Source organism: Enhydra lutris, unplaced genomic scaffold (assembly GCF_002288905.1).
Source record: "Enhydra lutris kenyoni isolate GAN:26980312 unplaced genomic scaffold, ASM228890v2 scaffoldscaffold7, whole genome shotgun sequence".
NCBI lineage: Eukaryota > Metazoa > Chordata > Mammalia > Carnivora > Mustelidae > Enhydra > Enhydra lutris.
Genome location: NW_019154091.1, coordinates 17,591,811 through 17,619,484, shown reverse-complemented (window position 1 = coordinate 17,619,484; position 27,674 = coordinate 17,591,811). Strand labels below are relative to the sequence as shown.

Below are 27,674 nucleotides of genomic sequence, written 5' to 3'. Positions count from 1 at the left end.
CCAATTCCACCACATAGGATAATTTAAATGCTATTTATACACATATTAAACAAATTTTGAATTTTCTTAAAATACTGTAAGATTATTACAGATATAAGCTACTATCTAGTATCTCTCATACTCTTTCCCTGATACAAAATAACTTATTACTGTAATGAACTGTTACAACTGTTAAAGAACTGTATCAAAATATCAATTAAGGAAATCAGCAGTTCTGTATATTTCATTCCATAAATTTTTTCAGAAATGCAGAAGAACATCTACTGTCCTTGAATGCAATGAGTAACGACCATTTTTAAAAAATGGTTATAAACTTTGTTTTCATATTACAAAGTTTTTGTACAGAAATACTTCCTTTTACTGTTCCAAATACTCTGAATACAAGCAAATGCTTAATCTCTATAATTTAATTTGTCAAGGAATAGCTTCTGCTCTCCCAGGTTTTATCATTTGTATAGGGCTAAAATCCATTATTATTCAGTAAACATTTATAGATTTCCTGGAATTATTCTCTTTCATCTAATGGATGACTTCAAAAATAAAAAGGGATACAGAGGATAAATATTTAACAGAGGCTAAACAATGATAAATAACAGGTGGTGTGAAATAGTTTTTTAAAATTTATTTTTATTTATTTTTTTCAGCCTTATATCATGGCCGAGAAAGATTAGATTTTTGTGTTTTTCTTTTGCCAGGGACTCTTACACTGAAGAATTACTCCTCTAAGATCAGAAAAAGAAAACAAATGTATAAAAATATTACACAGATGTTGCAAACATTAAACAAACACTTAGGGTTGCCTGGCAGTATTTCTGTTGCAATATTCTATTAAAAATGTGTTTCAATGAAATCCTTTTAGAGAAGTTTTTGCTCTGCCAACATCTCGTATTCATTTCCTGGCGAAAGGAGATGTGGGTGGCAGTGACTAATTGAACTAGCAGCTACTGTTTACCAGACGAGTTTGGACAGATTATATTCATGATGGCCAAATGAAATCAAAACCATTGAATACAGTAGGAGTGAGACAATCTAAGAGGGCAATTGAGTTTTATCTGATAGCATACTGAATAATCTGACTTATTAATGTTCACTGGCATTTGGTGGCCACCTACATAGTCAAGTGCTGAGTGAGGCTCTGGAGCGGCAAAGAGGGCTCGGTGACAGATAGCGACTACACTTATCCTGGCGTGCACTGAGTAATGTACAGAGTGTTGAATCACTGTATTATATACCTGAAACTAATACATTAGTTATATATTAGTATGTTAATTTACCGGAATTAAAATGAAAAAAATTAAAAAATTAAAAAAATAATAAAGTGTAAAAAATGCCCCAAATAATCTTTCTTAAAGAAATGAAGGCATGTGTGTTTACAGGATGCTTTAGAGAAAATGGTTATTCTATTTTGTCTTGCACTGACTTTTAAAAAGTTCATAGGTCTCTGAAATCTGCAGTGTACTGAACAGATGGATGAAAGACATATGATTGAATTAGCAAATTACAGTGAGCCTTCTATAGGAGTGAGAGCAATGCAGATCTTCGGTTAATTTATCCTTTCTTCGTCAAGGTCAAGGCAGTCTTTTTGCTATAAGAAACAATGATATGATTGCCTCACATTTACATAACACTTTTTTTTTTTAAGATTTTATTTATTTATTTGACAGAGAGAGATCACAAGTAGACGGAGAGGCAGGCAGAGAGAGAGAGAGAGGGAAGCAGGCTCCCTGCTGAGCAGAGAGCCCGACGCGGGACTCGATCCCAGGACCCTGAGATCATGACCTGAGCCGAAGGCAGTGGCTTAACTCACTGAGCCACCCAGGCGCCCCTACATAGCACTTCTTATTTGTCAAAGGATTTTTTTTTTTCTGTTCTCACAAAATCATTTTTAGGAAAATAGAACAGGTAGGTTATTTTTCTATCCTTCAGAGAATTGTGTATGCATGCACTGAACAAAATTTAAAAAAAGAGAGAAAATGAGGAGCAAGTTGGGTATGGGGATTCAGTGATCATTTAAGACATTTTTATTACAGTTCAAAATTCAGTGTGATTTTAATATTTTATTACTGCTATTGACATACACCCAAGTCTGTAAAATTTTAAGTTTATTATCCACTTTGAAGCATTGAACAGAAGACAGAAATAAATGATTAATTCAGTACAGAGGTCAGTGTCATGGTTTTCAATCTTTCTTTTAAATCTCCCACAGATCAGTGTTGTTTTGTTAAAATTTGGAAATGTAAGGTGCATGTCATAATTGCTTACTTAATGTTTTCTGAATGTGATGTAAGTATTTTTTTCTACAAAAGAAACTTGAAATATGGTGATACTTCATCACATTTTGAATTCAGTATATATGATGATATCCTCTGAATTCAGAAAACTCAAGGTAAAGTTCTGAACTGCAGAATTTGATATTTTGAAAAACAAAATTAATAATTTCACAGAGTGATTTATTATAATATTCAATAATTCTATGTTACATATAACCAATGACTTGAATAAGTCCTAAACTTAACTAATATAATTCAAAACTGTTTTGGTGGGTGCGGGGCGTGGAGTAAAAGAACATGATGTGATTATTTTGAGAATTAGCTGGTTTCTTCTGGGCAAATTAAAATCCAAAGATCACACTCCTGAATATATTCTATTCTTGATGTGTCTGACAAAAGAAATAGTTAATAAGATTTGCAAAACCTGGAAGAAAAGGAAGTGATAGGAGATCAAAATGTAATCAATAAGCGTGATTTGCAAAGCTAACACTTAGAATCACCTAAATGTATGCTGTATAGGGAAAGGAGATCAAAGAGGGTAGGGAAATTTTGGAGTAAGGTACATATGGTTGCAAATAAGAAGTCTGCAAAGTGAGTCTTCTACAGCAACCCTGCTGCCACCAAGTTCATTTATGGAGGGACTAAGTAATAGACGGTTCAATTTTAATTACATGGGCTGTCATTGGGCTAGATATCTCGAATTGCTGATCTGGTTCTTGTTCGTCATCTCTCTATGTCCTCAGTCCTACCAAATTACTTCTTTTTGTGATAGGATCATTAAAGATGGTGTGCAAAGGGTAGAAAATAAAATGGACCACAGGTACCATCTCCCATTCAGTCTTGTCTTAAATACTGCAGCATAAACATAATAGAGAATACACATTTCAAAAAAACGGTATTGTTGCTTAAAAGAGTGTCTTAATCACCATTCTGAGACTATAACCGTTACCAGTTGAAGAGAATTTATGGAACCTTAGGTCAATGCCTTTGTGGATCAACATAAAATTAAATGTTGTATCCTGTTCTGACCAAAACATGTGCTATATATTCATTGCAATGTTACAGTCTACACTGTAATAATGTATTCACTCTCACAGTTTCTTCAAATTCACAGCCTTTCCCTGTTTTCATTGATCTTCACAGAGGCTGGAGAAGGAGGTTCTCTTTTTGAATCTGGATCCTGCAGCTGGTACCCTGCAGGTCACGGAATGTGTCTGTTTTGCTTCCCGCTGTATCTCTAACAGCTAGCACAGTACCTGACATAGTAGATGTTCTCCCCTTTCCAAATTTATTGAATGAATGAATGAATGAATGAGTGTATGAGTGAATAGTAGACTTATTAATGTCAAACAAACATCAGTCTAGATTTCCATTTTGCCAACATGAAGACTGTCTGGCATGGGCTTTTGCTGCTGAGAGATGAAGTTTTTTGTTTTTTTTTTTTTTTATCTCACAAAGCAATGAAATTACTACATTCCTGGATGACCATTTGTTAACTGATCATCCCTCTTGGCTGATTTGGGGATATCACTTCCAGTTAGGATGTGCATCTCTCCTGGATGTGGATAGTCTCAAGATCCTGACTCCTAGTGTATTAATTTGTCTGATTAGGACTCCGGTTGGTTGTTCTGTAGTTTGTAATGTATGGTTTCTACTTAATATTTTTTTGCCTTTAAACATATGAACAAAAGCTTACCTCTGAAGCCAAAAGTCCAAAGTTAATTCCGATTAATGTTAAAGCATTACCACTATACCATGTGTTGATCTTATTTTCACAACCCTAAGGAAAAAAAGTTATTTGGATTGACTTGGAGATGGAAATGGTCTTATATGTAATTCTATTACAAAGAAGAAGAAACATAGAGATAATAATTTACCAAAGTCTAAAAAGCAAGTAAATGTGTAACTGGAGACCAGACTTTTTAGCCCAGAGAAATTCATATGATAGCATGACATCTCAGTTACTACTTTTAAAGTTACTAAGATGTCATGTACTTAAACTCAGAAAATTTTTTAAAAGATTTTATCTCTAAGTACTCTTTACACCCAATGTGGGGCTCGAACATATAACCTTGAGATCAAGAGTTGCACACTCCACTGACTGAGCCTGCCAGGTGCTCTGAAATCAGAAATTTATTAAATCTAGAGAGTGATTTAATTTTCTGCAGATTACTGTAATTCAGCAAGGTATATACTTCAACCTAAAATGATTATTTCTCAAATAGGAAAAGCTATTTATTTATTTATTTTTAAAAATTTATTGTATTATTATTTTAAAAGAGTTTATTTATTTATTTGTCAGAGAAAGACAGTGAGAGAGGGAACACAAACAGGGGAAGTGGGAGAGGGAGAAGCAGGCTTCCCACCGAGCAGGCTACTGGATGTGGGGCTCGATCCCCGGACCCTGGGATCATGACCTGAGCTGAAGGCAGACGCTTAATGACTGAGCCACCCAGGCGTCCCAGGAAAAGATTTTTAAAACAACATAAGGCTCTATTTATCTATGAATGAATTATGTAATTGAAAAATAAATCTTACAGTTAGAATAACATCAGCATACAAACTATATAAAATATTAGAAGTTCTTGGGATGAAAATCTCATTTATCAGTAACCTCTAACTGTAAGTAGCAGATGAACCCCTACTCTTGCTTCTGCTACATTTACCTGAACACTGCTTGTGTCATTGCTAGGCTCCCCTCCCTTCAGTTTTTGCCAATCCTCATAACTCTTTGCTTCTGGTACTGCAACTCCCTTACCAACCCTAAACACCAGAGATTTACCAAAAGTGCCTCCTCTGTTTGCAGGGATTTGAGAACATGGATTGGAGAGAAAGGTTGATGGTATTCTAAGTTCTAGGAGCACTTACATGGTATAATTTCAGAAAGTTTAATTTATTTATTATATACCTGAAATAATTATTCATCTAATTATGAGTTTAGTCTCATAAAGTAACTGGAGAACCTAATCACTGTGAATAAAATTGTTTTTTTATAAAACTTTGCTCAGAATTCTAAATTGACTTGGAAAAAAAAAACAACAAAGAAGGCAGTGTAAACACTTAGAGAGCTTTATCCTTACCTCTAGGTAAGTTGCATTCAGTGGCTCATCACAAAACCACTTTCTTAATGTAGAATTTGTGCAAGAACATGGCACCTGTTCTGGAGTTTCTTTATTTTTATTCTTTATCCAATCTGTGTAATTGTACTGGCCACAACACTGCAGCTAGAAAAAAAAATTCTATGAATTTTACTATAAAATATTCAGAATGCAGTTAATTATGATTCCCAGGCACAATAAAGTAGTTTTTGTGAAGAAGATGTATTCTTCTCCATTGGAATGTAGTGAGTTACAAATATAAGCATAGTTTTGTTGGTTTAATCCATACTTTGTTGCTACTGTTGTTGATGCTAACCAGAACTAAAGACCTTTAAATATAAGTGGGCTATGTTTGCATAAAATTGTTAGGTCTGAACTTAGCATAAAGGAACACAGGATAGAAGGTGAACCTGCCCTACTGAAGCTACAAATTATGCCTGGACCAGAATACAGAAGAGGAAATCATTGTTGCCATATCTCCCTTCCCACTGTAGCAGTTCTCTTTACATTTATCCCCCAAATGCTGCCATATGTATGTAATATACATAGAGAGATTCAGGGTTCTTTTTATTCTCTTAGGATTAATGTAAGATATTAACTTCCAATTTTGTATTGTGTGAAAATAGCCACAGAGACCCAAAAAGGATGATAAGGCAAACAGCCATAGAAATGATAAGATATTTAAGAAATATCTCATTTCCAATCCTATAAAGTTGAATTGGAAGGATGTGAAAGAATCAGCTTATGTTTTTGTCACCAAGAATAAGAGACAAAGTTGGAGTGAATATTTCATTGTTTTCTAACCTTGTTATTGAAAATTATGACATCAGTCCTGCCTATGTCACAATATGTACCAACAATCTTGGAAATGAATGACTAAAATAATGCTTTAGAGTTTGGGTATTGAAAATGAGCTTGATCGAATCTGTATGTACTATCTCAACTACACTCATGACGGGAATTATAAGCTTAACTCTCATTAATAATAGTGATGTCATACATAGAACTGTTTTCCTGTTCATCAGTTTATGTTCCCAGGAGGGTCTGATTCTCTGCCATCAGTCCTAGCGCAATCCAAAAAGGCAATACATGTACATGTCACACATATATATCGGAGGGGGGAAAAAAAACCAAGATGAGTAAAAGCATTTATAATTATATTTCAATTCTCCTAAAATGCCATGCTGTTAATATATACACCAAGAATAATAACTATGTTTATGTGGGGGCACCTAGTATAGTAGTTAAGAGTACAACATCTAAGACTACATTTTCTGGAATTGAATCTTGGCTCTTCCACTTAATTAGCTGTGTGACCCTGGGTATGTTACTACCTATAAAATGAGGATAATAGTTCTTACTTCACTGGATTGGAAGGATTAGATGAGTTGATACATGCAAAACACTTACAAAAAGGTCTGCGGTTATGTCAATGCTTGCTATTTTCTTTATCAAGCATTTATGGTCTTCCAGCTGCTGATCTATTCCTGTAAACCATCTGGGAGACAATATCCATTCCTGTACCCTGCCTAGATATATTTGAACTGTGAAATAATCCTAATAATGTTAGCTAACAAGTATTAGTTACTTATTATGTTCCAGATCCAAGGTTCCCTATACATTCTATATATGACTTCATTGATTCCTGCCAACCAGAGGCAAGGATTATTCTGTCCATTTTACAAATATGGAACTTGAAATTAATAGGTTTACTTGTCCAGGGTCAAAAAGCTATGTGGCAAACCTGACATTCTGGCTCAAATGTTAACTAACATGCTTCCTTGCAGCTGGCAACGACTGTCTTGGGACTTCTCTCTCACAGGTGCCGCAGGGCAGACTACCCCACTTGGCAGAAGACCACCAGCTCTTCTACAGGTGAAACCAGGTTAAAATGCACATCAGTTAACCAAGAATAGGAGATATAAATTACAAAAGAAGGATAAAACTCAAGATTTGTAAGTGGGAACAGTGTTATTAAGCCAGTTCTGGGGAAAAGAAATATAAAAACCTCTCGCTTCTCTGTCCCTATGTCCTGCCCTTACCTTCCTCCATTGACAGACACTATGGTGATCATGTTTGACATTCATTTTTTTTTAGTTTTATGTTCATTTTTTCTTACTGTTTTCTGTAGAGAATTCAGAATAATCCATTTGGGTATATCTTCAGGCATATCTTTAGATCCATACTCAATAATGATTAAGTCAATTTTATCATGCAATACTTGGTGAACCTGTTGAAAATTGATCAAAAGTCAAAATCTGAAGTTATATGATATTTGTCTTTTTCTGACTGACTTATTTTGCTTAGCATAATACTCTCTAGCTCCATCCATATTGTTGCAAATGGCAGGATTTCATTCTTTCTATGGCTGAGTTATATTCCATTGTATATATAATCACTAATTTTATGCCTGAAATTATAAACTAACTGGAATTTAAATAAAAATCTGGAAAGAAAAAAGGTTAAAATCTGAAAGAAACTTTCTTTATGGTTCCTAATAAGAGAGTATTCTAGTCAGTTTGCTGTTTTCTGCTTATTCCTAAGCGTTTTCTTTTTCTTCTTTATTCTCTTTTTTAACAATGTCATGTGAGTGTGGAGGCATTTGGTTTTTTGCATTGTGATCTATGGGAGGAATATATGAGATTTATTTTATGATTAGGGAGTAAGTTATGTGCCATTCTTCTGAATGTTGAAGGATTCTGCCTTTCTTCTTGTACCCTCAGAAAAAAATTGTGAAAGACCTTGAAATGACCCAAAAGGATTGCTGAGTATTTTTCCAATGGAATAGGCTTTCCTTTTTTTTTTTTTTTTTTAATTTTATTTTATTTATTGGAGAGAGAGACAGAGTGAGAGAGCATGAGAGGGGAGGTCAGAGGGAGAAGCAGACTCCCCATGGAGCTGGGAGCCTGATGTAGGACTCGATCCCAGGACTCTGGGATCATGACCTGAGCCGAAGGCAGTCGCCCAACCAACTGAGCCACCCAGGTGCCCCAGGAATAGGCTTTCTTTAGCATAACTTCAGGGTCTTCCTATGGGGGGTCTGTACCTTTCTCAGTTTTTAACTTACTTTACAACTTTTGTAAGTCGTAGTAAGCTATTGTTAGACAATTGATTCTTTGTCGGAGAAATACAAATGAATTTTTCCTGGTGGCATATAACTGGTATTGCCCCTCAACCATGTTTTGTATATATTAAGATATGATCTTTATAACTGTCTTCTCTTTGGACTCTCCCTCAAACTGGTTTTCACTTCTTACCGGTTCCCACATTAATCCAGATGTTAAATAAAATCATTGACTTGTGCCTACTGTATATTAATCCAAGAATTATGTTTTTTAATTGAAAAAAATTATCCTTTCAAAATACTATAACAAAAAAATCAGATTTGAAGGTTTGGGGGGGAACTACTATTTCAAAATCTATATATTGTGGAAGTAAATTTTAATAGTAACTTGCTTAAATATTTAAAAGGTTATATGACTTTCGTAGCTAAGATAAAAGGTAGAAAGCAGAGATAGTATTTCCGTTTTGTGAACAAGGAGATAGATACTCAGAGAATTTAGTTATTTGCTTTGTTTACATGAATAATGATGAGGAGATGAAACTTTTAAATATGGTTCATTTGAATTCTAGTCTAATGATTTCCCATTGTATTATGCTGTCTTTGAGTAATGAAAATAAAATTACTGGTGGGAGTACCACAACATTTAAACCATGTGTACAAGATCTCTAAGTTATTTATTGAACTTATTTTCTAAGTTTATTTTTTAAAGGTTTTATTTATTTATTTGAGAGAGAAAGAGTGAAAGAGAGAGCATGAGAAGGGGGAGGGTCAGAGGGAGAAGCAGACTCCCTGCTGAGCAGGGAGCCTGATGTGAGACTAGATCCTGAGACTCCAGGATCATGACCTGAACCGAAGGCATTCACTTAACCAACTGAGCCACCCAGGCACCCAAGTTTTATTTAGAATAGAAAATATTTTTCCGTTTTATATTGTTGTGGGGAAGGAGCAGACTTAAGCCCTTATTTACCCTCTAAAGCATTATTTGGGAGTTCCAGAGTGTATATAAATCACATCTTAGTACATAAGAGTATTACATATGATCTCTGTGACTACTATATAAATAAAACTCCCTCACCCATATTTATTTTGACAAACATCCATTGAAGCCCTACTGTACCTTCAACACTGTTGGGCGCTGTAAGTGGCATAAAAGATTTAGAGGCTCCTAAGAGCTTAATCTAATATGAATATAGAAGAAAAATCAATGTAAACAAAACTGTTAGCTCTAGACTCAGTTAATAAGTGTTTGAATCCAGGCACTATCATTTGGCCATGATGTATTTTAGCAAGTATTTCTCCTCTCAAAGCCTCAGTCTCCTGTTCTAGAAAGTAGGACTAACAATGCATCTCTGGGGGTTGTTGTGAGGATCAAAACTATATTGCCTATAAAGTGGTTATCCCAATTTCTGGCACATGGTAATTATTCTCAAATGGCCTTTCTGATTTTTTTTTAATCTTTTTTTTTTTTTAAGATTTTGTTTATTCATTTGACAGACGGAGATCACAAGTAGGCAGAGAGGCAGGCAGAGAGAGAGAGGGGGGAGGAAGCAAGCTCCCCACGGAGCAGAGAGCTCGATGCGGGGCTTGATCCCTGGACCCTAAGACCATGACCTGGGCTGAAGGCAGAGGCTTTAACCCACTGAGCCACCCAGGTGCCCCTGCCTTTCTGATTCTTAGTAGAGATGTGTATGTGAATAATAGCTAAGTGACTATGGACAACGTTGATGAATTAAATTTATGTGCAAAGGATCCCTGAGTGTTATATTCAAGTTGTATAACCTCTCACCAAAGTGAGAGGCTGATCAGCTAGGATGTAGTGGTTTGCCACAAAAACAGCTTTACAGAACTCACAGGCTGCACACACACACACACACACACACACACACACACACTCTCACACACGAGAAGAAATTTTAGTACTAAGTGTTAGGTCATTAGCAAGAAGTCCTGGGTGGTTAGATATCCAGGACAGATAGCAAGCACAGGAGAGCAAATGAAGCTGGAGGGCAATGGTGTTATGTACGAAAGATTTTTGGGGGGTTTGGTCATTGTTTGGGATTCTACATCAGAGAGATTTGAAGGCTAGGAAGCACAGGAATGAGTCAGAGGCTTTCTTTGGAAATTAATTAAGGAAAGGAAGAGAGTCCTTAAGTAGCTACTCTGTAACAGAAACTTTTTAAGTTGTCAGTTGATGGTCACTCTATATGGGAAGTAGGAATGAAGCATATATACAGAGGAAGACATAGGCTCAGGGCTATGAAGTAGCTTGTTGAGCACTCGCCATCTGCAGATCTGTATGACTTCAAATCCGTGTTCTTTCCCTGCAGGACAATCTCCCACAACACAAATATAGACCATGATTGCACTGAAACCATGAAATCTCTTTAAAAATTACAAGTCATCATTGACCTTATTAATAGATAAGTGTTGTTTCCAAAAGTTTTTTTTCCCAGATAATTTATTATATGTTTTTTATGTTAATTTGATACATGTAAATCTTATTGTGATTAATCATATCACTCATGACCCACACCTGTGCAAAATACATGAATTATTCAGTTCATATTTATTTATTTATTCATTTGTTATTTTAAAGATTTTTTAAAAAATTTAATTGAGGGGGTGGGCAGGGAGGGGCAGAGGGAGAGAATCTTCAAGCAGACTCTCTGCTCAGCAGGAAGCCTGATATCACAACCCATGATCATGACCTGAGCTGAAACCAAGAGTTGGATATTTAATGAACTGAGCCACCTAGGTGCTTCCAGTTTATCTAATTTAAGTAAAGTCACTAAATTTCAAATTTGTACAAATCTAAAGGTATTTCTTTATAAAAAATAGAGTATGGTCAGTCTATATAGAAAAATAGAATTGGGTCAATCATGGTAGCCACAGTTGGCTGGGGGCCAATTTTGGATTTCCTGCACTCAGTATCACCCCTTCTTCCCCCATGTTCTTTGTTTATATTTTTCTCAATCTTCTGCTGAGTTGAAGATAAATTTCCCTAGCTCCCTTTCAGATCTGACCCCTGGCCCTTTCCTTAGAGAATTGTATAGTACTTCCAATGAATCTGCCCCCCACCACCCCGCAAAGCCATTTACCTTTCACTCTTAATATAGGCTCATAGCTCTCAATAATTTAAGATATCTAATTTTCTTTAGATTTCAAATAAAAAGATGATCTTTCCATACCTCCTTTTTCTTTATAAAGATGAATGTTGAAAGCACAACCTGAACACCAAAGGCCCACATTAGCAGTGCTGTGTACTGAAACAAAAGAAAAACAGAGATGGCAACTGTGCTTCTAATATATGTCTTAGATGCTTCAGGGATGGCAAAACACATGTCTAGGAAATATACAGTCTTAAAATACACACAGGTATTGATGGCCCCCTGCTTTCATATACATGAGTGAAGTTATTCAAACAAAAAGGCAAAGAATAAAATTCACTGAGCATTTGGATAAGAATTAAGAGAGAAGTGATAGTGTTCAGTGAGCACGCTATAGACCACTTGGTCTAACAAAGTTGTTGATGATTTTCCTTCATTCAAATCCAAAACTGTCATAGCAGGGAACTCACTTATCTGGACCTTCCCTTAACATCCAGTCTGCTAACACTAGAAATCTCACTGAATTGAGACTTACTACACAAACCCGTCAAGTACAAAGTAACAATAACAACAAACCCCCAGAAAATAACAAAAGCATCTGCTAGAGTAAAATGAAGTCTTTATACACATTTAAACTATTCCTTTGAAAACTGAAAATACTTCTATCCAAGTCAAGTGAAATTATTTCCACACTTATGTAACTATATTTTTTAAACTTATGGTCACTGCAATCTTCTTCATGATAGGAGCACATAGTAGCACATATTATCTAGAATTTATAATGATTTTTAAAAATTAGCAGTATGAATATTTAACTAACTAAAATATAAGAATGACTTACTGTTAGTATTCTTAATTTCACATATTTTAAACATTACTACTTTAAAACAGTTAACTAAAATTTGTTGGTTGATATAAATTATACTTCCTATTTTCAGAGACAAAAATATGGTCTTTAGATCTGTTTAGAAGTTCAGATTTTTAATACTTTTATATACGATATCTGTTAATCTTCACTAAAAGAAAATTGGTAGAGGCAGGAAAAATTGTGTAAAACAATAAAAGAATATTACTGGGTTTCTTTTTAATGGCAAGCTGGTTGTGGTCTAATGAACATTCCCAGGTTTCTGATCCTGTGGGGGTATGCAATATTACCTTTGATGAAACTACCGTTCAATTCTGTATACAGTTAACTTACAGAATTCTGATAGTAATACAAAAGTTCCCTGTCCGTTGCAATGCAAAATGATTCCTTTTCATGGAAAGGCAAATGAATATAGTCCATAGAGAATATAAATCTCTAATTCTCCTTCAACCAGTTTTTACTTCTTACTGGTTCCCTTACTGATGATTTAAATCAAGTCTCTGACACATGTTCATTGACACAAATGTAAGGCATGATTTTTACCTTTGAAGATTCCCTTTTAACAGTAGTTAGATGTTTATCGTAATAAGAAAAATTCAGTTATTTATGTGTTATTAGTACTTAGAGAGTACAGTGAGATACTGCCCAAGAACTTTTAAAAAAGGGAAGTAGAACTGTCCCAAAGTGGTGCCTGGGTGGCTCCGTCAGTTAAGCGTCTGCCTTTCGCTCAGGTCATGTTCTCAGGGTCCTCGGATCGAGCCCTGTGTGGGGCTCCCTGCTTGGTGGGGAGTGTGCTCTCACTCTTCTTCTGCCCCCCTCCCCCAAGTCATGCTCTCTCTCTCTCCCTCTCCAAAGAAAAGAAAATCCTAAAAACAAAACCAAACCCCAAATAGAGCCAAAAACAAAGTTTAAACTGTAAAACTAGTATCTATTCAATTGGAGTAGGCATGTGCAAAGTCACCATTAAGCCAAAGTATAGTACTTAGGCCTATAAACTTGGACCATAACCTGACTGTGTGAATTAACATGGTTAAAGGAAAAATGTATCCATCAGAAAAGTATTGGTAAATTCAGAGGAGAAGAGCAAAAGTGGCCTGATGGCCAAATGTAGCAGTGCCCTTCCTTGGGGCATCCAGAGAAGAGTGTGGTGTCTTGGCTCCAGGACCCAGTCTTATGTACATTCCTTATGATGAGGTCTGTCAGACTTCTCAGTCACAGCCCATTAATACTTGAATCTAATAAGGGAGAAACTTAGAAGATATCTGTTTTTCTCCCTCTAGTTTCCCCTTTCCTTACTGACCCCATCTTACACTAGTACCAAGCTCTGTGCTTTCTTTGCCTAAATGGAAATTTATGGCAAGGAGCAAATCAAAACTTTCCTGTAAGTCATTTCTGTCCTGGTCTCCAGATCCAAAATTAGAAGCCCAGTGAGAAAATTGTGCTCAGTATCATGGAAGAAGAGAAAGGTGGGATTTGAGAAGAGAGAGTGAAGTCTCTTTTTAGACTAAAAAGAGTCTGAGACTGATCGTGGAGGCTTATTCATTCCCAGAACAACAGAGTCTCTCACTGGGCTTCCTGGAGTTCCCCAGGTGAGTGGTCAGACCACAGAGGGAAAAGGAAGTGTGGTTTCCAGCTTTGCCCAAAAAGCCTCTGCTGGGGGAATATTCAAATTAGAAGAGCTATCAATTATTGGGAAATAACTAATCCCTGTGTCAGGCGTTAGTCCTTTAATTGCTGTGTCACTGGGAGGGTGAATGTTTCAGGGGAAGCATACTGTGGAGAAGGAGCTGAGGTCATGCTCTCTACCAGTCCTTCACAAAAGGTTTCACTGCGGCACTATACGGTAAACTATATGGTATTCTGGATGATATACTGTAAACTGCATGAAGAGCTGCTCTGCCTTTGCCACCCTAGACCATTCAAACAGCAGAATGAGTAGACCGGAAAGGATCCTGCGAGCTGGGAAAGTGAGAGTTTTCATGGTAACCAGTGAAGACTGATAACCAATGCCACATTGACCAATCAACCACCCAGACTTTCAGTGCTGCATAAAAGCTAAGTCTTTCCTCATTCTTCCTGGTAAGAGACACAATGTCTGCAGTTGAATTTCATTTTGTTGGACAAGAGAGTGTCTGTGAATCAAAACTGATTTGATTAAAATAAAATGTTTAAAAGCTATGTTTCATCTGAGTGTGTGAATTGTGACCCATACCTGCCACATGTATGGTAAATGGCTCATGTTCATGTCTATATTCCTAATTATAGCTTATCTCTTCACATTATATGGTTAGGGAGACAGAGTGTGCTAGCCAGATGCCAGAGTCTGGCCTCTCAGCAGTTTTATTTCTCTTTGTTAAATAATAAATTGTGATCTCAGTTATAAGTTAGCTTCCCACATGGCATTCCCACAGGGAGAAAACATGCTGAGTACAGGACATGTTTTCTTTTCCTTGCTGGGTCCCATTGCTTGTTGGCCTTAATCGTTTATTTGGATTTTAGTCTTCAGATTCTTAATTTTGGTTAATTGTAGTTTATCCTAGGAGATGGATTCCTATTGACTCTGTTAAAAAGTAATATCTAAGTGTTAAGTGCAGAAGGCCAGATTTGATCCATGGAAAGTTCTCCGAGAACATTCTACCTAGAAGCTTCTCGAAAGAGAGTGCTTCATTTACCTTATTCCCTATGCTGCAGTGTTACGGTGATGTAAATCACTATTTCTCATTGGTGAGACACAGACACTCAAAATCGAAGATACAAATTAGTTCATGTTATTAAAATGAAATACATACCAGAAGTAGGAGCCATCTGATTTCATTGTGAATTCCCAAATAACCCAAGAGACAAAGAAGAACGATAGCAGATCCAGTTCCCATCAAAATTTGAAAAATATATACTATCAAGTGGTTATTTTCATCTGTGGAAACCACAAAATAAATTATTATCAAGTAATGTTGTGTTCTATTTAATAATATATGTAGTAACCCAAGATTTCCCCAAGCAGTTTCTGCCAAATCTGTAGGATTCTCCATCTCTCTTTTTTAAACTTCATTCTAGCACCCTCTTACTTAGCCTTGGCAACAATTTTTCTTCCATTAATGATATAATAGAAACTTTCTTCAATCTCAAAAGATCTCTTTCCCTTTGCCTTATCTTCGTTGTCTTCTATGAAAGCAGAAATTTTTTCCTGGGGTGAACTCTTCTATGTTTAATGAACATCTAAACGTTTATGAATTTATTCATAAAAATTTGGGGGTCATCTACACACATGTTGGTTAAGTTTTTCTTATATGAAAGTCTGAGTTTATTGGTAATATGACCCCATTAAAACTATATTTTATTCTCTCTCCATCTAGATTGGGCTTTCTCTGCTAGAGACTATATATATATATTTATATAGTCAACAGACTAACTGTTAAATGCTTCGTGTTATGACACAGACTGTAGAACACTAAGTGCCTAACAAATATTTGTTAAAAAAAAGAAGAAGAAGAAGAAAAAATAAATTAAATATGCCCCAGGTTTTATGGGAGAACAGTTGTTGGAGCCAGCCTGTTCTGGCTCATAAACGCCAACTGTTCAATTTTCACAAAATTCATCAGCCAACTCAGTTCACATTGGCACAGTGAAATCAGCCATCGTGGCATTATATCTTTAAACCACAGAAATCAGTAAATACCATAAATCAAGACTTTCTATCCCAGAGCCAGTTGTTAAATATGTACCAGCACACCCCTGGGTACAGGAGCCCCTAAGCCAGTAGAGGGAGGAGACTGGAGAGTGTAGTTAGGTAAGATTGCTGGTGAAGGCAACACTGTGCTTGGGCTTCAAGTGAGAACTGGAAGGATCTCGGTTGGAATGACAGAGGCCTTCTGGGACACAGAACAGCACAGTATGTGTTGGAAATTCAGCTTTGCTGGCCCTTAGGGTCGGAAGCAGGTGAAACTGGGAAGGTTTGCTGGGGCCAAATTATGCACACTTTTAGGCTCTTATCGGTCTTCATCACTGGAATTAAGCTTCACGAGGACAAAAATCTGTCTTGTCCTCCGTTGACGGGATTGTGCCTAACATGTAGAATAGACTCTGTAAGTATTTGTCCTATGAATAAAAAATAGCAGTGGGGAACCAGAAAAAAGCTTTTCATGTTATACGGGTAGATTTTCATCTTAAATTATTTCGGTGACATTTGGAAGATGGCTGAGAAAGGAGATCAGAACACAAGGCTACTGGACGTTATTTTCGTGGCAAAGGGAAGGAAGATAGGGATCACAGGTGGTCTGGTGTTACTACAAATGGAGAGGTGAAGGCAGAATCATTTTTTTTTTTTTAAAAATTTTTTTTTTTTTTTTAACAGAGAGAGATAACAAGTAGACAGAGAGGCAGGCAGAGAGAGAGAGAGAGAGAGAGGGAAGCAGGCTCCCTGCTGAGCAGAGAGCCGGATGCGGGACTCGATCCCAGGACCCTGAGATCATGACCTGAGCCGAAGGCAGCGGCTTAACCCACTGAGCCACCCAGGCGCCCAAGGCAGAATCATTTTTAAGAAGAGGTAAGTTCACTGGAAGTTGCAGATAAAAGAGAGTGGAGGAACCAATCAGTGTCTTGCCACAAACCGGTTATTTTCAGTTCCATATCTTAAAATCTTAGCTGAGATGTCGCTAAATGTTTAAATACATAATTAAAAAAAACAAACAGAAATTAAAGGATAAGTCTCTGACTGTTTAGGGTCCCCCCCCCAACATTCAAGTACATTAAGGTGAATTAAGGTTAAGGTGAATTAAGGTTAAGGCTAATGACAATTATCTTTCAATTCCATAAGGGAGGGAAAGAAAAGAAAACGACTTTTGCTCTACCTTAACTACTACATTATTAAAGTAGATACTCTATGGGAACACTAAAGAAGTGGAAGCTATCATTGCCATTCTTCTGGGGAAGGAAAGGAAGACAGAAAGGCTGTCGTAAGATCTCCACACACCCACGTACTCTGAGCAAACCAGGTGTGCACTCGGACATCATGAATACTTTGCCATAAGCAAAGCATATGAACAGAAGAGAATAAAGATACCAGGCACTTTAGGTGTAGGTGAAGTTCAACTAAATTATTAGTTATTTTTTTAACTAAACTAAATTATATATATACTATATATACTAAATATAAACTAAATTATTAGAATATTTTATAACACTCTATTACCTATTAAGTCTTTTTATTTAGCTTTTGTTTTCCTACAAATGTATTTTTTTCTTACTTAAAGTCCACAAAGGAATGTTTGTTCTAGAGTACACATGCCTTTTGTCATGCATTTAATGATAACAGTGTTGTCTAATAGAACTTACGGACAAGTGGAAAGAATCTAAATCTGCACGGCCTAATAACATAGCCAATACCCAATAGCCACATAGGACTACCGAGCAGTTGAAATATGGCTTCCTTTTCAACCACCAAGGATAAGCGTACGAAAATAACACTTTGTTAAACTTCAGTCCATAGTGACCACAGCGTACCACAAAATTGTAAAATGAAGGGTTTCTAAATTCAGCTAAACACATTCAACTATTTCATTTATATTTGAATAACATTATATTTTATTTGCAACGTGATGGTGAGAGTAATTGAGTTTTAAAAGAAATGATTTAACTTGAGCACTATGTTGGTCTCCACACTTTTCTTTCAGAGTGTATTAGAACAATCCACAATCTTCCATTCTTGGATAATGCTTAATGAATTTTGGAGAAATAGTGCCACCTGCTGAATAAATCATGCGAGCAATTATTTAAAATGGAATGCCTGGCTTCACTCAGAGAGCAAAAGAAAAATAGATACATACCCAAAGCTATGAAAACATTATTTCTATCTAGTAAGAGCCATGTACCAAATCCCATGAGTAAAAGTCCAAGAACCTACAGAAAAGAGAGTCAGTGCTTATATTTGCCAATAAAAATGCATTACATTTTCTTTATGAAATAATTATAAAGACTCTTACCAAGAAAGCTCCGTTAATGAGATTAAGAAAGTATTTAAAAATTAACATTTTGTTTTTTCTTAACATTCTTTTTCTCCCCGGATATAGGTGTTCCTGAAAAGATAACCACAACTTTTACTATAAATAGTCAACACATTAACAACTTTAAATAATTCTGCCTGCTCATGTCATTTATTTGCACATTTTTCTTCTGATACCAGTTGTCAATATAACATTCCCCTCCACCCTCCCAAATATAATGACATGTTGAAGATATCTTGAGACTGGGCCTGTCTTCTCTATCTGCACTACGCAGTTGAGACCAAGAAGGCGTTTGAATAACATGCCAATAGCCACCTTCCTAAACTTCTTTTAATTTTCAGAAAGTAAAATATTTTATTCTGTTTCTAGTCTTAACATACCTTGTTCTCCTTGCTGGAAAGCTTTCCCTCACCTCTGCCTGTCCCTCCTCTTTCCCAGACTAATATTGATTCCTCACTGAGGTCTCACCTTGGAAGCCTTTACCTAACCTCAATTTGTTGCCCCCTCTATTTTCTCTTTACTTGTCTCTTCTTCCCATGTAGACTCTGAGGTCTATTAGTGGACAGAGTAGGTCTTATAAAAATTATAATCCCAAAGTGTAGGGCACAGTAGCTACTCACTAGATATTTGTTGAATTAATAAATGAGTAGGTGAATCAGATTATTTAATTAGGGAGTAATTTGGCATACAATGGAAGGGAACAAACCAACTTAAGGTTGTGTTAACTAACAGTATGTAATTTAGTTTCCTGAAACTTTTATGGGAAAATCAACACTTAGATCATTGGTGTTTGGTGCTTTATTAGATATGAAGGTTTTAAATTTTCTTGGGCATGTTTCTGGGTTTTCTCTTTTCCTTCATTGTTTCAGTTCAGGCTAGTACCATATTTTACAAAGTATTATAGTTTATAGTGTTTTATTTTTTTAAGATTTTATTTATTTATTTGTCAGAGAGAGAAGAGAGCATAAGCAGGAAGAGCAGCAGGCAGAGGGAGAAGCAGGGTCCCCACTGAGCAAGAAGCCTGATTCAGTACTTGATCCCAGGACTCTGGGATCATTACCTGAGCAGAAGACAGATGCCTGACTGACTTAGCTACCCCGGTATCCCATAGTTTATAGTGTTTTAATCATGCAGTGCATAATTGACATGATGAAAGCAGATTTTTTAAAAAAGATTTTTATTTATTTATTTGACAGAGAGAGATCACAAGTAGGCAGAGAGGCAGACAGAGAGAGAGGGGGAAGCAGGCTCCCTGCTGAGCAGAGAGCCTGATGTGGGGCTCGATCCCAGGACCCTGAGATCATGACCTGAGCCGAAGGCAGAGGCTTTAAACCACTGAGCCACCCAGGCGCCCCTGAAAGCAGATTTAATAAGATTAATTTGAAGCCTTTTGTCTCTAGTTGGGAAGACCTCTGTTTGTTGAACTGAAGTACGCCCTGGAAAGTGAAGAAATAAGAGATCTCTAGGTTAGAATCTATGCACTTCCCCTCCCTAGTCTGACCCAAAGCCACATTCCTCCCCTGAAACACCATGGTTCTCCTTCCCAGCTGGAGGAGTCTCTCCAGGCTTTGTCTTCCACCCTTTGCTCTGAAGTCCCCTACTGCCATTTGGTTTCTCCAGTTTCCGTCTCCAGCCTTATTCTTAGATTTTTCTAGTGTCCGGCCTGTTTGGATAGAACAAGACTACCTGATTTTTATTTCGATTTCTCCCTAAGATACAGTAGATATATAATTTTGGCTTCAAATCTATTTACTTCAGCCTGTAAGAAAGTTGTGACCCTCTCCTATTGCCAAAACAATTTCTCAGGACCAAAGTCCTGGGCCTCCGTGAATGAGAACGAGAAAGTAGAGTAATGAACAAGAACATGGCAGGAACTCTGGTGAAGAACTGAGAGGCATAGACTTGACTGTTGATTTGGTAATAATTAGCATGTTAGAATCAGGGCTAACATGCTTTATTAAAGGAGCCACCTACAAAAATAAACTGAAGCCTATTTCTCTTTCAGTCCAAGGTGGGTAACTGGCTCTCTTCTAGGAGATCATCTTAGGGTCTTGGGGCTTGCTTCCGCCTATTCCATGTCTGGCTCCCAAATTTCCTCAGGGCGTCATCCTGTGTAGTCAGCAGAAAGGAAAGGAGTTTGAGTAAACCTGGGGAAGCATCTTTCAAGCAAATGAGGTGAAAGTTGCCCACTTCTGTTCGTATTCCATCGGCACATACTAAGTCACATGGCAGGTCTCAGATGGGGATGGAATCAACTATGTGCCCAAGATGAAGGAAAGAAGTGAAGTAGGGTGAGAAGAGCCAAACAAAATGCCCAACAGTTGAGAAAGTGCATTGTAAGAGATAGAGGAGAAAAAGAGGGCTTGGATATAGTTTCAATATGCCTTATTATGGAAAAGAAAGAAGTAAAGATAATCAGAAGGATTCCTGTAGGATGGAAAAATTAAAGAAAGAAAGCGGTAATCACTGACAATAGAAAAATTCAGAAAATTGAAAAAAACGTATATTTCATGTTTATTTTTTATTTTTAAAAATTTTTTATTTATTTATTTGTGAGAAAGAAAGAGAGAGAGAGAGAACAAGTAGGAGGAGCAGCAAGCAGAGGGAAAAGCACTGAGCAAGGAGCCCAGTGTGGGACTTGATCACATGACCCTGGGAGTCATGAGCTGAAGGCAGATGCTTAACTGACTGAGCTACCCAGGTGTCACTCATATATTTCATGTTTAATAAATGAGTTTGAGGGCGCCTGGATGGCTCAGTGGGTTAAGCCTCTGCCTTCAGCTTGGGTCCTGATCCCAGGGTCCTGGGATCAAGTCCCGCATCGGGCTCTCTGCTCAGCAGGAAGCCTGCTTCCCCTCCTCTCTCTCTGCCTGCCTCTCTGCCTACTTGTGATCTCTCTCTCTGTGAAATAAATAAATAAAATCTTTAAAAAAAATGAGTTTGAGTTTGTAGAAGATACCTTTGTGGTAAAACTAGAAATGGAGTGCAAGTAAATAGATAGCATAAGTTATGCAGATTTGGGAATTATCCACAAGGAGCTAATGTCTTGGAAAAGAATAGAAGAGAGGGCAAGAGGGGACTGACTGCAGATAATAGTGAGTAGATGCTTGATAGTAAAGAATGACATAATTAGGAATTTGAATTTTTTAATGCAGACTCTTACAAAATGAGAATGTAATCAAAGCATGATCTCATGGAAATCAGTAGAGAAATAATTTTCTAAAATAGTGTTGCATGATATAGAGGTCAAAAAGGGTAAGAATACAATACTCTTAAAGTCAGCCAACTTGGTAAGAAAGTTGTTCATGGTAACTTCAAAACAGCAGTGTTTTAATTCATTTGAGCTGCTATATCAAAATACCACAGACTAGGATGCTTATAAACAACAGAAATGGGGAGCCTGGGTGGCTCAGTCAGTTAAGCATCTGGTCATGATCCCATGGTCCTGGGATGAAGCCCCACATCTGGCTTCCTGCTGAGCGGGGAGCCTGCTTCTCCCTCTCTCTCTGCCTGCCACTCCCCCTGTTTGTTCTTATGCTCCTTTTCTCTCTGTCAAATAAATAAATAAAATCTTGAGAAAACAACAACAACAACAGCAACAACAACAACAACAGAAATTTGTTTCTCATAGTTCTGGAGGCTAGAAATCTGAAATCAGGGCACCAGCATTCATGGGTGAGAACCCTCTTCCAGGTTTCAAACTTCTTGTTGTATCTTCCTGTGATGAAATGGGCTAAGGAGCTCCATCAGTCTCATTTATGAGCACTAATCCCATGCAAGAAGGATCCCCCCAATGACCTAATCACCCCCTAAAAGTCCCATCTTCTAATGCCATCTCATTGGATATAAGGATTCCAACATGTGAATTTTGAGGTAATACAAGCGTTCAGACCAGAAGAAGCAGTTCAGGTTAAAGAGTTAGAACACAACAAACAGGGTGTCTAAGCAACAAGTCAAGGAAGTGCATACCCATATTTGCACAGAATGAGAAGAGGAGATGATCATGTGCTCATCTTTCCAGTCACAAGCACCACATACTGGAAACAACGTCAATGAAAATAAAGAGGTGCTAACACAAAGATACACAATAAGTTAGTGCAGTTCCTGTGTAAATATTTGTAGTGTGGAGGAACTATGTTTTGTTTTGGTTTGTTTTTGTCACTGTTTTTGCTATAGATAAAGAATTTCTTTTTAACTTAATCAGATAAGGTCCTGGTGTGGCAATTTTTTTGATCATTCCCTGATTAGGTAATTAATCGTCTAATAACAGATATTTTTAATAGTATAAGTGATATAGAAAAGGACAATTTATAATAATTCACCTATTCACAGGTGTCATTTTTCACTAATTAAATAATAGCCTGATTACTTTTTGTTACTGTTTTGTAAATTCCTTCTCACTGCCGGGAGATGGGAGCACAGAAGTGAATAAATAACCTGTCAAGGAGTCAAATATTAAAACCTATGGTCCACTTTGAATTATGTGTTGAGGGTGTAGGGACAGGGAGTAAAGGGAACTAGGAAATTTCAGAGAGAAGACAAACTTGAGATATTCCTTGATGGTTGATTAAGAAGGTCCTAGTCAGACAAACATGGGGTAGACAGGAAGATTTCATGGCAGATGGAATACTGTGCTCACAAGCTTTATAGTGAAGGGCATGGGGGCGTGGGTCAGAATGGCAAGAGATGAAAAATAAGGCTAGATAAATAGACTCAGTAAAGACTTTGAAAGATCAGATATGCTTTGCTAAGAATTTGCTTTTATTCTTCTGCAGGTAATAGAGAACCATACTTCTGCCATCAAAGTGGAAGTCAAATTAGAAAAGACACCTAAGAGAGGCAGGTACTTTACAAAGCTAACGTATTAGTTCATAACAAATGATGTCATCTAAACTGTAAGTCAGTTATGGGGATAACTGGGACATGAGAGATATAGTAGGAAGTCGAATTGCCAGCGATGGGTTGTTAGAAAGAAACCAAAATAAAACTTGAACTCAGGTCTATAGAGCTTAATTACTTGGGCTATTACAATTATGGCATATCCTACAATATGACATTTACATTGGTTGTCTTGACTATCAAAGTTTTGCCAATTAGGTACTATTGTGTTATTATCCCCAGTATTACCAATGACAAAAGAGATTAAGGAAGGCAAAATAATGCTCTTGAGTTCAACTAGTTAACATGTGGCAGGGTTGAGATTCAAATCCATAGATATAAACCACTCTCTTGCTACTCTTCCCAAGCCTCCAGTGTCATCACTTGTAAATGCAGAGTAGAAGAACACACACCTCAAAGGGATACTGTGAAAATCAAACGAGATTATGTTGGAACACACTTAGTCCAGTACCTGGCTAAATGTTACCTATTAATCCTGTGATAGTATAGTAATTGTACATAAAGGAGGAGCACAAGAGGTTGGGAAATGGGAATGGGAACTGTAGCAAAGTGATGGACATAAGTTGGTCATTGGGAGCTGCAGAGATCACAAAGAGGATTAGAGAAGGACCTTGAGAGTTTGCGACAGTCTTTAAAGGGAGAAAGAGAAGCACAAGTCTTAAGAATCCAACACTGTAGGTCACATATTAAAAATATTATTACACAACAGTCATCCTCAAGAAAATAAAACAAACATCTGTTAGGCAACTATTTGAGCTTCACAATGATATTCTGGGATCTTTAAATTATATCACTGCCATCTAAAAAATAAGACAACTGTTGAACAATGTTTTTAAATTAAAGTCATCTCACCACCTAACTAACATTTTCAAAGAAATCTTATTCTTGTCAGATGTCAGAGGAACGGACAGTTATCTTTCCTCCTTTCACGTCCTCAATAAATATTATGTGCTCTCTGAGAGAAGTATATTGTGTTAGGTCAATAGGTTATAAACTAACCAGACCTACAGATAATTTTCAAAATAGTATCAAAATTTAATGAAAAGAGGGGCACTTGGGTGGTTCAGTCGGTTCAGTGTCTGCCTTCAGCTCATGTCATGATCTTGGGGTCCTGGGATGGAGTTCTGCATTAGGCTCCCTGCTCTTCTGGGAGCCTGCTTCTCCCTCTTCTTCTGCCTCCCTCTCTCTCTCTCCTTTTGCCTCTCATGAATAAATAAAGAAAATCTTTTAAAAAATTTAATGAAATGAAAACTGCTTATTAAAAAGTAAAAAAAAAACCTACTCAGGTTAAAATGTTATGGACAAACTGATATACTCAATTTTAGGCTATAATATCTAGGAATTTTCAACTAAATAAACTTATGCTAAATGCTGCACAGGTAAACACTAGTTTCAAGTTAAATTGATTTATAATCTGTAACTATATGAGATAATTGTAGTATTTTGTTCCTTATGTAGTAATATTAATTAGTGATAGCTAAGTTATGACTAATTGATAGAATTGTCAGTTTTCCTCCAAAGTAAAAAATAATAATATAAGAGATGTAGTAGCATGCACCATAAACTATTGTCAGAACTTTCAATATTTTTCTTTTTTGCTATCAATTTATTTCACAAGGTAAGATTTAAGAAAAAAAGCAACTCAGACTTCATCTTTTAAAAAGCTGATTACTAATTTAGCTAATTTAAAATTATTTCTGGAGAGCGCCTGGGTGGCTCAGTCTGTTAAGCATCTGCTTTTGGCTCAAGTCAGGATCCCAGAGTCCAGGAATCAAGTCCCACATTGGGCTCCCTGCTCAGGGGGGAGTTTGCTTCTCTCTCTCCCTCTGCCCCTCCTCTCTGCTCCTGCTCTCAATCTCTCTCAAATAAATGAATAAAATCCCTAAAAAAAATTAGTCATGGAAATTAATTGATTACTAATGGACTTGATATTCTGTAGGAAAAGCCTGAATTGTTTCATAATCTCAAGCAGACTTGGTGGTGGGGGGATGCATCTCACCACCCTGAGATCATGACCTGAGCCAAAACCAAGAGTAGGACCCTTAACAGACTGAGCGACCCAGGTGCCCCTAGCCTGAGTATTTTATTTTACTATTATTATTTTTAAAGATTTTATTTATTTATTTGACAGACAGCACAAGTCGGCAGAAACGCAGGCAGAGAGGCAGGCAGAGAGAGAGGAGGAAGCAGGCTCCCTGCTGAGCAGAGAGCCCCGATGTAGGGCTCAATCCCAGGACCCTGGGATCATGACCTGGGCGGAAGGCAGAGGCTTTAACCCACTGAGCCACCCAGGCGCCCCTAGCCTGAGTATTTTAAATGAAGAATTTGAATAGTCCATAAATTTGCAACAAAACTAAACAAAAACAAAAACAAAAAAAAAAAAAAGAAAAGAAAGAAAGAAAGAAAGAAAAAATAACACTTGAGCATGGACTTTGATAATGAAAATATCCTAAATTTTAATTAGATTTGAAACCAGAACTAGTTGGTTTTTGAAAATCATTGTCTTTGAGTGAGGTACTAACATGTGTTTCTTTTAATATCAAAGATCTACCTATTTCTCACTCTATATTATTAGTTCTTATGTTGATGTGTTGTTAATTGTTACCAAGAAATAGTCTATTTTCTTTCAAAGGCTCAAAGTAAATGTTTGCTTTTAGTATACTGTGTGTCAGATATCTTTTACAATTATGCTTAGCCACTTCCTCTTGGAATTTAATACTTTGCAAACTTAAAAAAATTGAACAGAAATATCTATTATTAACTAAAATAAATCTCACATTTTGTATACTACGTATTTGCTCCACAGTAAAAGGAACTTAGATGAATTTTTTAAAAGATTTAATTATTTGAAGGAGAGAGAGCACAAGCAGGCAGAGGGAGAGGGAGAAGCAGGCGGGGCTTGAGCCCAGGACCCTGGGATCATGACCTCAGCTGAAGACAAAGGCTGCCTCAGGCGCCCCAACTTTGATGAATTTTTAAGTTAAAATTAAACAGCATGATATATACTTAAGCCTCAAATTTTATGTTAAAACAGCGGGTGTCACTGTCAATATTTTACAGTAAAACATATTTCACCCCACACCCTTGGAGGTTTTTTGATGGGCATTGAATAATAATTGATTTATTTGTCTTTTTAAAAATAAATTGCTGTCATGGAAAGCAATTTATTGGCTTCACTTCCATATTTCAGGCCCCACAAATCACTATGCAAGATTAAGATTTGGTGGAATGAATCGTTTATACGTGGGCAACTGGACATTCACTAGTTGCAAGTAATAAATATAGATAGATCAGAGACAATTTAAAGGTCAGGCTACCTTTACTTGGGTAACTGTAGCAAAATGTCGTTTTTTTATTAAATACTTTCCCAAAGTATTTAAATATTAAAATCTACCTGGAAAAAACGTTCCTCTTTCAGCTTCTGAGGTACAGCGTTCGGGCCAATTTCGAGTGGAGATAGTTTGTCCTACTGGGGCACCGGTAAGAAAAGACCGGTCCATCTTCCTTGGGATTGGCTGTTGTCGTGGTTACGCTTTGTTTGGAGGCTCTGGGCGCCGTCTTCCAACCAAGCCTCGGGATATAGCAGCCGGTGGGTGAGCCCGGGCTCCTCAAGCCTTGGGGGTGGTGGCGCGGGAGGCGAGACCGAGCTAAGGGAGCGCAGACGGAGGCAGACCCCTCTCTGCCAAGGCCGGGCTTTAGACCGCGGGCTGAGGGGGTGGCTGTTGAAGTCCGCGGAGCCCTAGGCTCCTTTAGATTTTGGAGGTTTTGTAGCTCACCCAAAACTTAGAGAGCCACCCTTAGGATCTAGGGACTTTTCGATAATTGTTTTTTTCCCCTTTCTAAATGAAAGTTCCTTTCATCCCTCCCTCCCTGCACTTTCCTCCTTTATTTCCTATTTTAAAAATGATTTATAGTTACCTTTTAAAGTAGATTTCCTTCCCTTTATTTATAATTGAAAAATTACAGTTGAGAGGGGCGTTCTTTAAGATTTCCCACTTTGGGCAGCTTTAGCCAACTCCAGGTGATTTATTATCAATTTGAAGAAGTTTACTGTAGACCATTTACGTTGGGATACGTCTAGGGCTACACTGCCCTATCCTGTAACCAAACCACTAGGTGGTCGCTGAAGACTTGAAATACCGCTAGTCCAAATGGGAACGTCCTGTAGGTGTAAAATACACATCACACTTCGAAGAATTACTAGGCAAAACAAAGATATAAGCTTTTTACGTTGATCTTTTTTTTTTTTAAAGATTTTATTTATTTATTTGACAGGGACAGATCACAAGTAGGCAGAGAGGCAGGCAGAGAGAGAGAGGGGGAAGCAGGCTCCCTGCCGAGCAGAGCTCCTGATGCGGGACTGGATTCCAGG

General features: G+C 37.1%; 1 protein-coding gene across 1 annotated transcript; it reads right to left on the bottom strand.

Annotated features, from left to right (window-relative positions):
• Positions 1 to 1,943: 1,943 nt before the first annotated feature.
• Positions 1,944 to 26,866, bottom strand: LOC111142340 (tetraspanin 19). The gene is made up of 9 exons (XM_022495372.1): positions 26,697 to 26,866; positions 18,383 to 18,475; positions 18,227 to 18,299; positions 15,194 to 15,318; positions 11,621 to 11,695; positions 7,488 to 7,598; positions 5,351 to 5,494; positions 3,967 to 4,050; positions 1,944 to 2,694 (listed from the first exon to the last, which is right to left on the bottom strand). The coding sequence occupies exons 2-9, from the start codon at positions 18,446 to 18,448 to the stop codon at positions 2,626 to 2,628; spliced, it is 747 nt and encodes a 248-aa protein (XP_022351080.1). The 5' UTR covers positions 18,449 to 18,475; positions 26,697 to 26,866; the 3' UTR covers positions 1,944 to 2,625.
• Between the last annotated feature and the right edge of the window lie 808 nt (positions 26,867 to 27,674).

What these genes read in the sequence shown, in the direction of transcription:
- LOC111142340 (XM_022495372.1), bottom strand. Translation starts at nt 18,448, where the DNA reads ATGTTAAGAAAAAACAAAATGTTAATTTTTAAATACTTTCTTAATCTC. An exon ending in TCAGATGGCTCCTACTTCTG is followed by an intron (nt 11,696 to 15,193) that starts GTATGTATTTCA and finishes CTTTTGTTTCAG; the next exon opens with TACACAGCACTGCTAATGTG. An exon ending in TGAATTCTCTACAGAAAACA is followed by an intron (nt 5,495 to 7,487) that starts GTAAGAAAAAAT and finishes TTTTTTTTCTAG; the next exon opens with CTGCAGTGTTGTGGCCAGTA.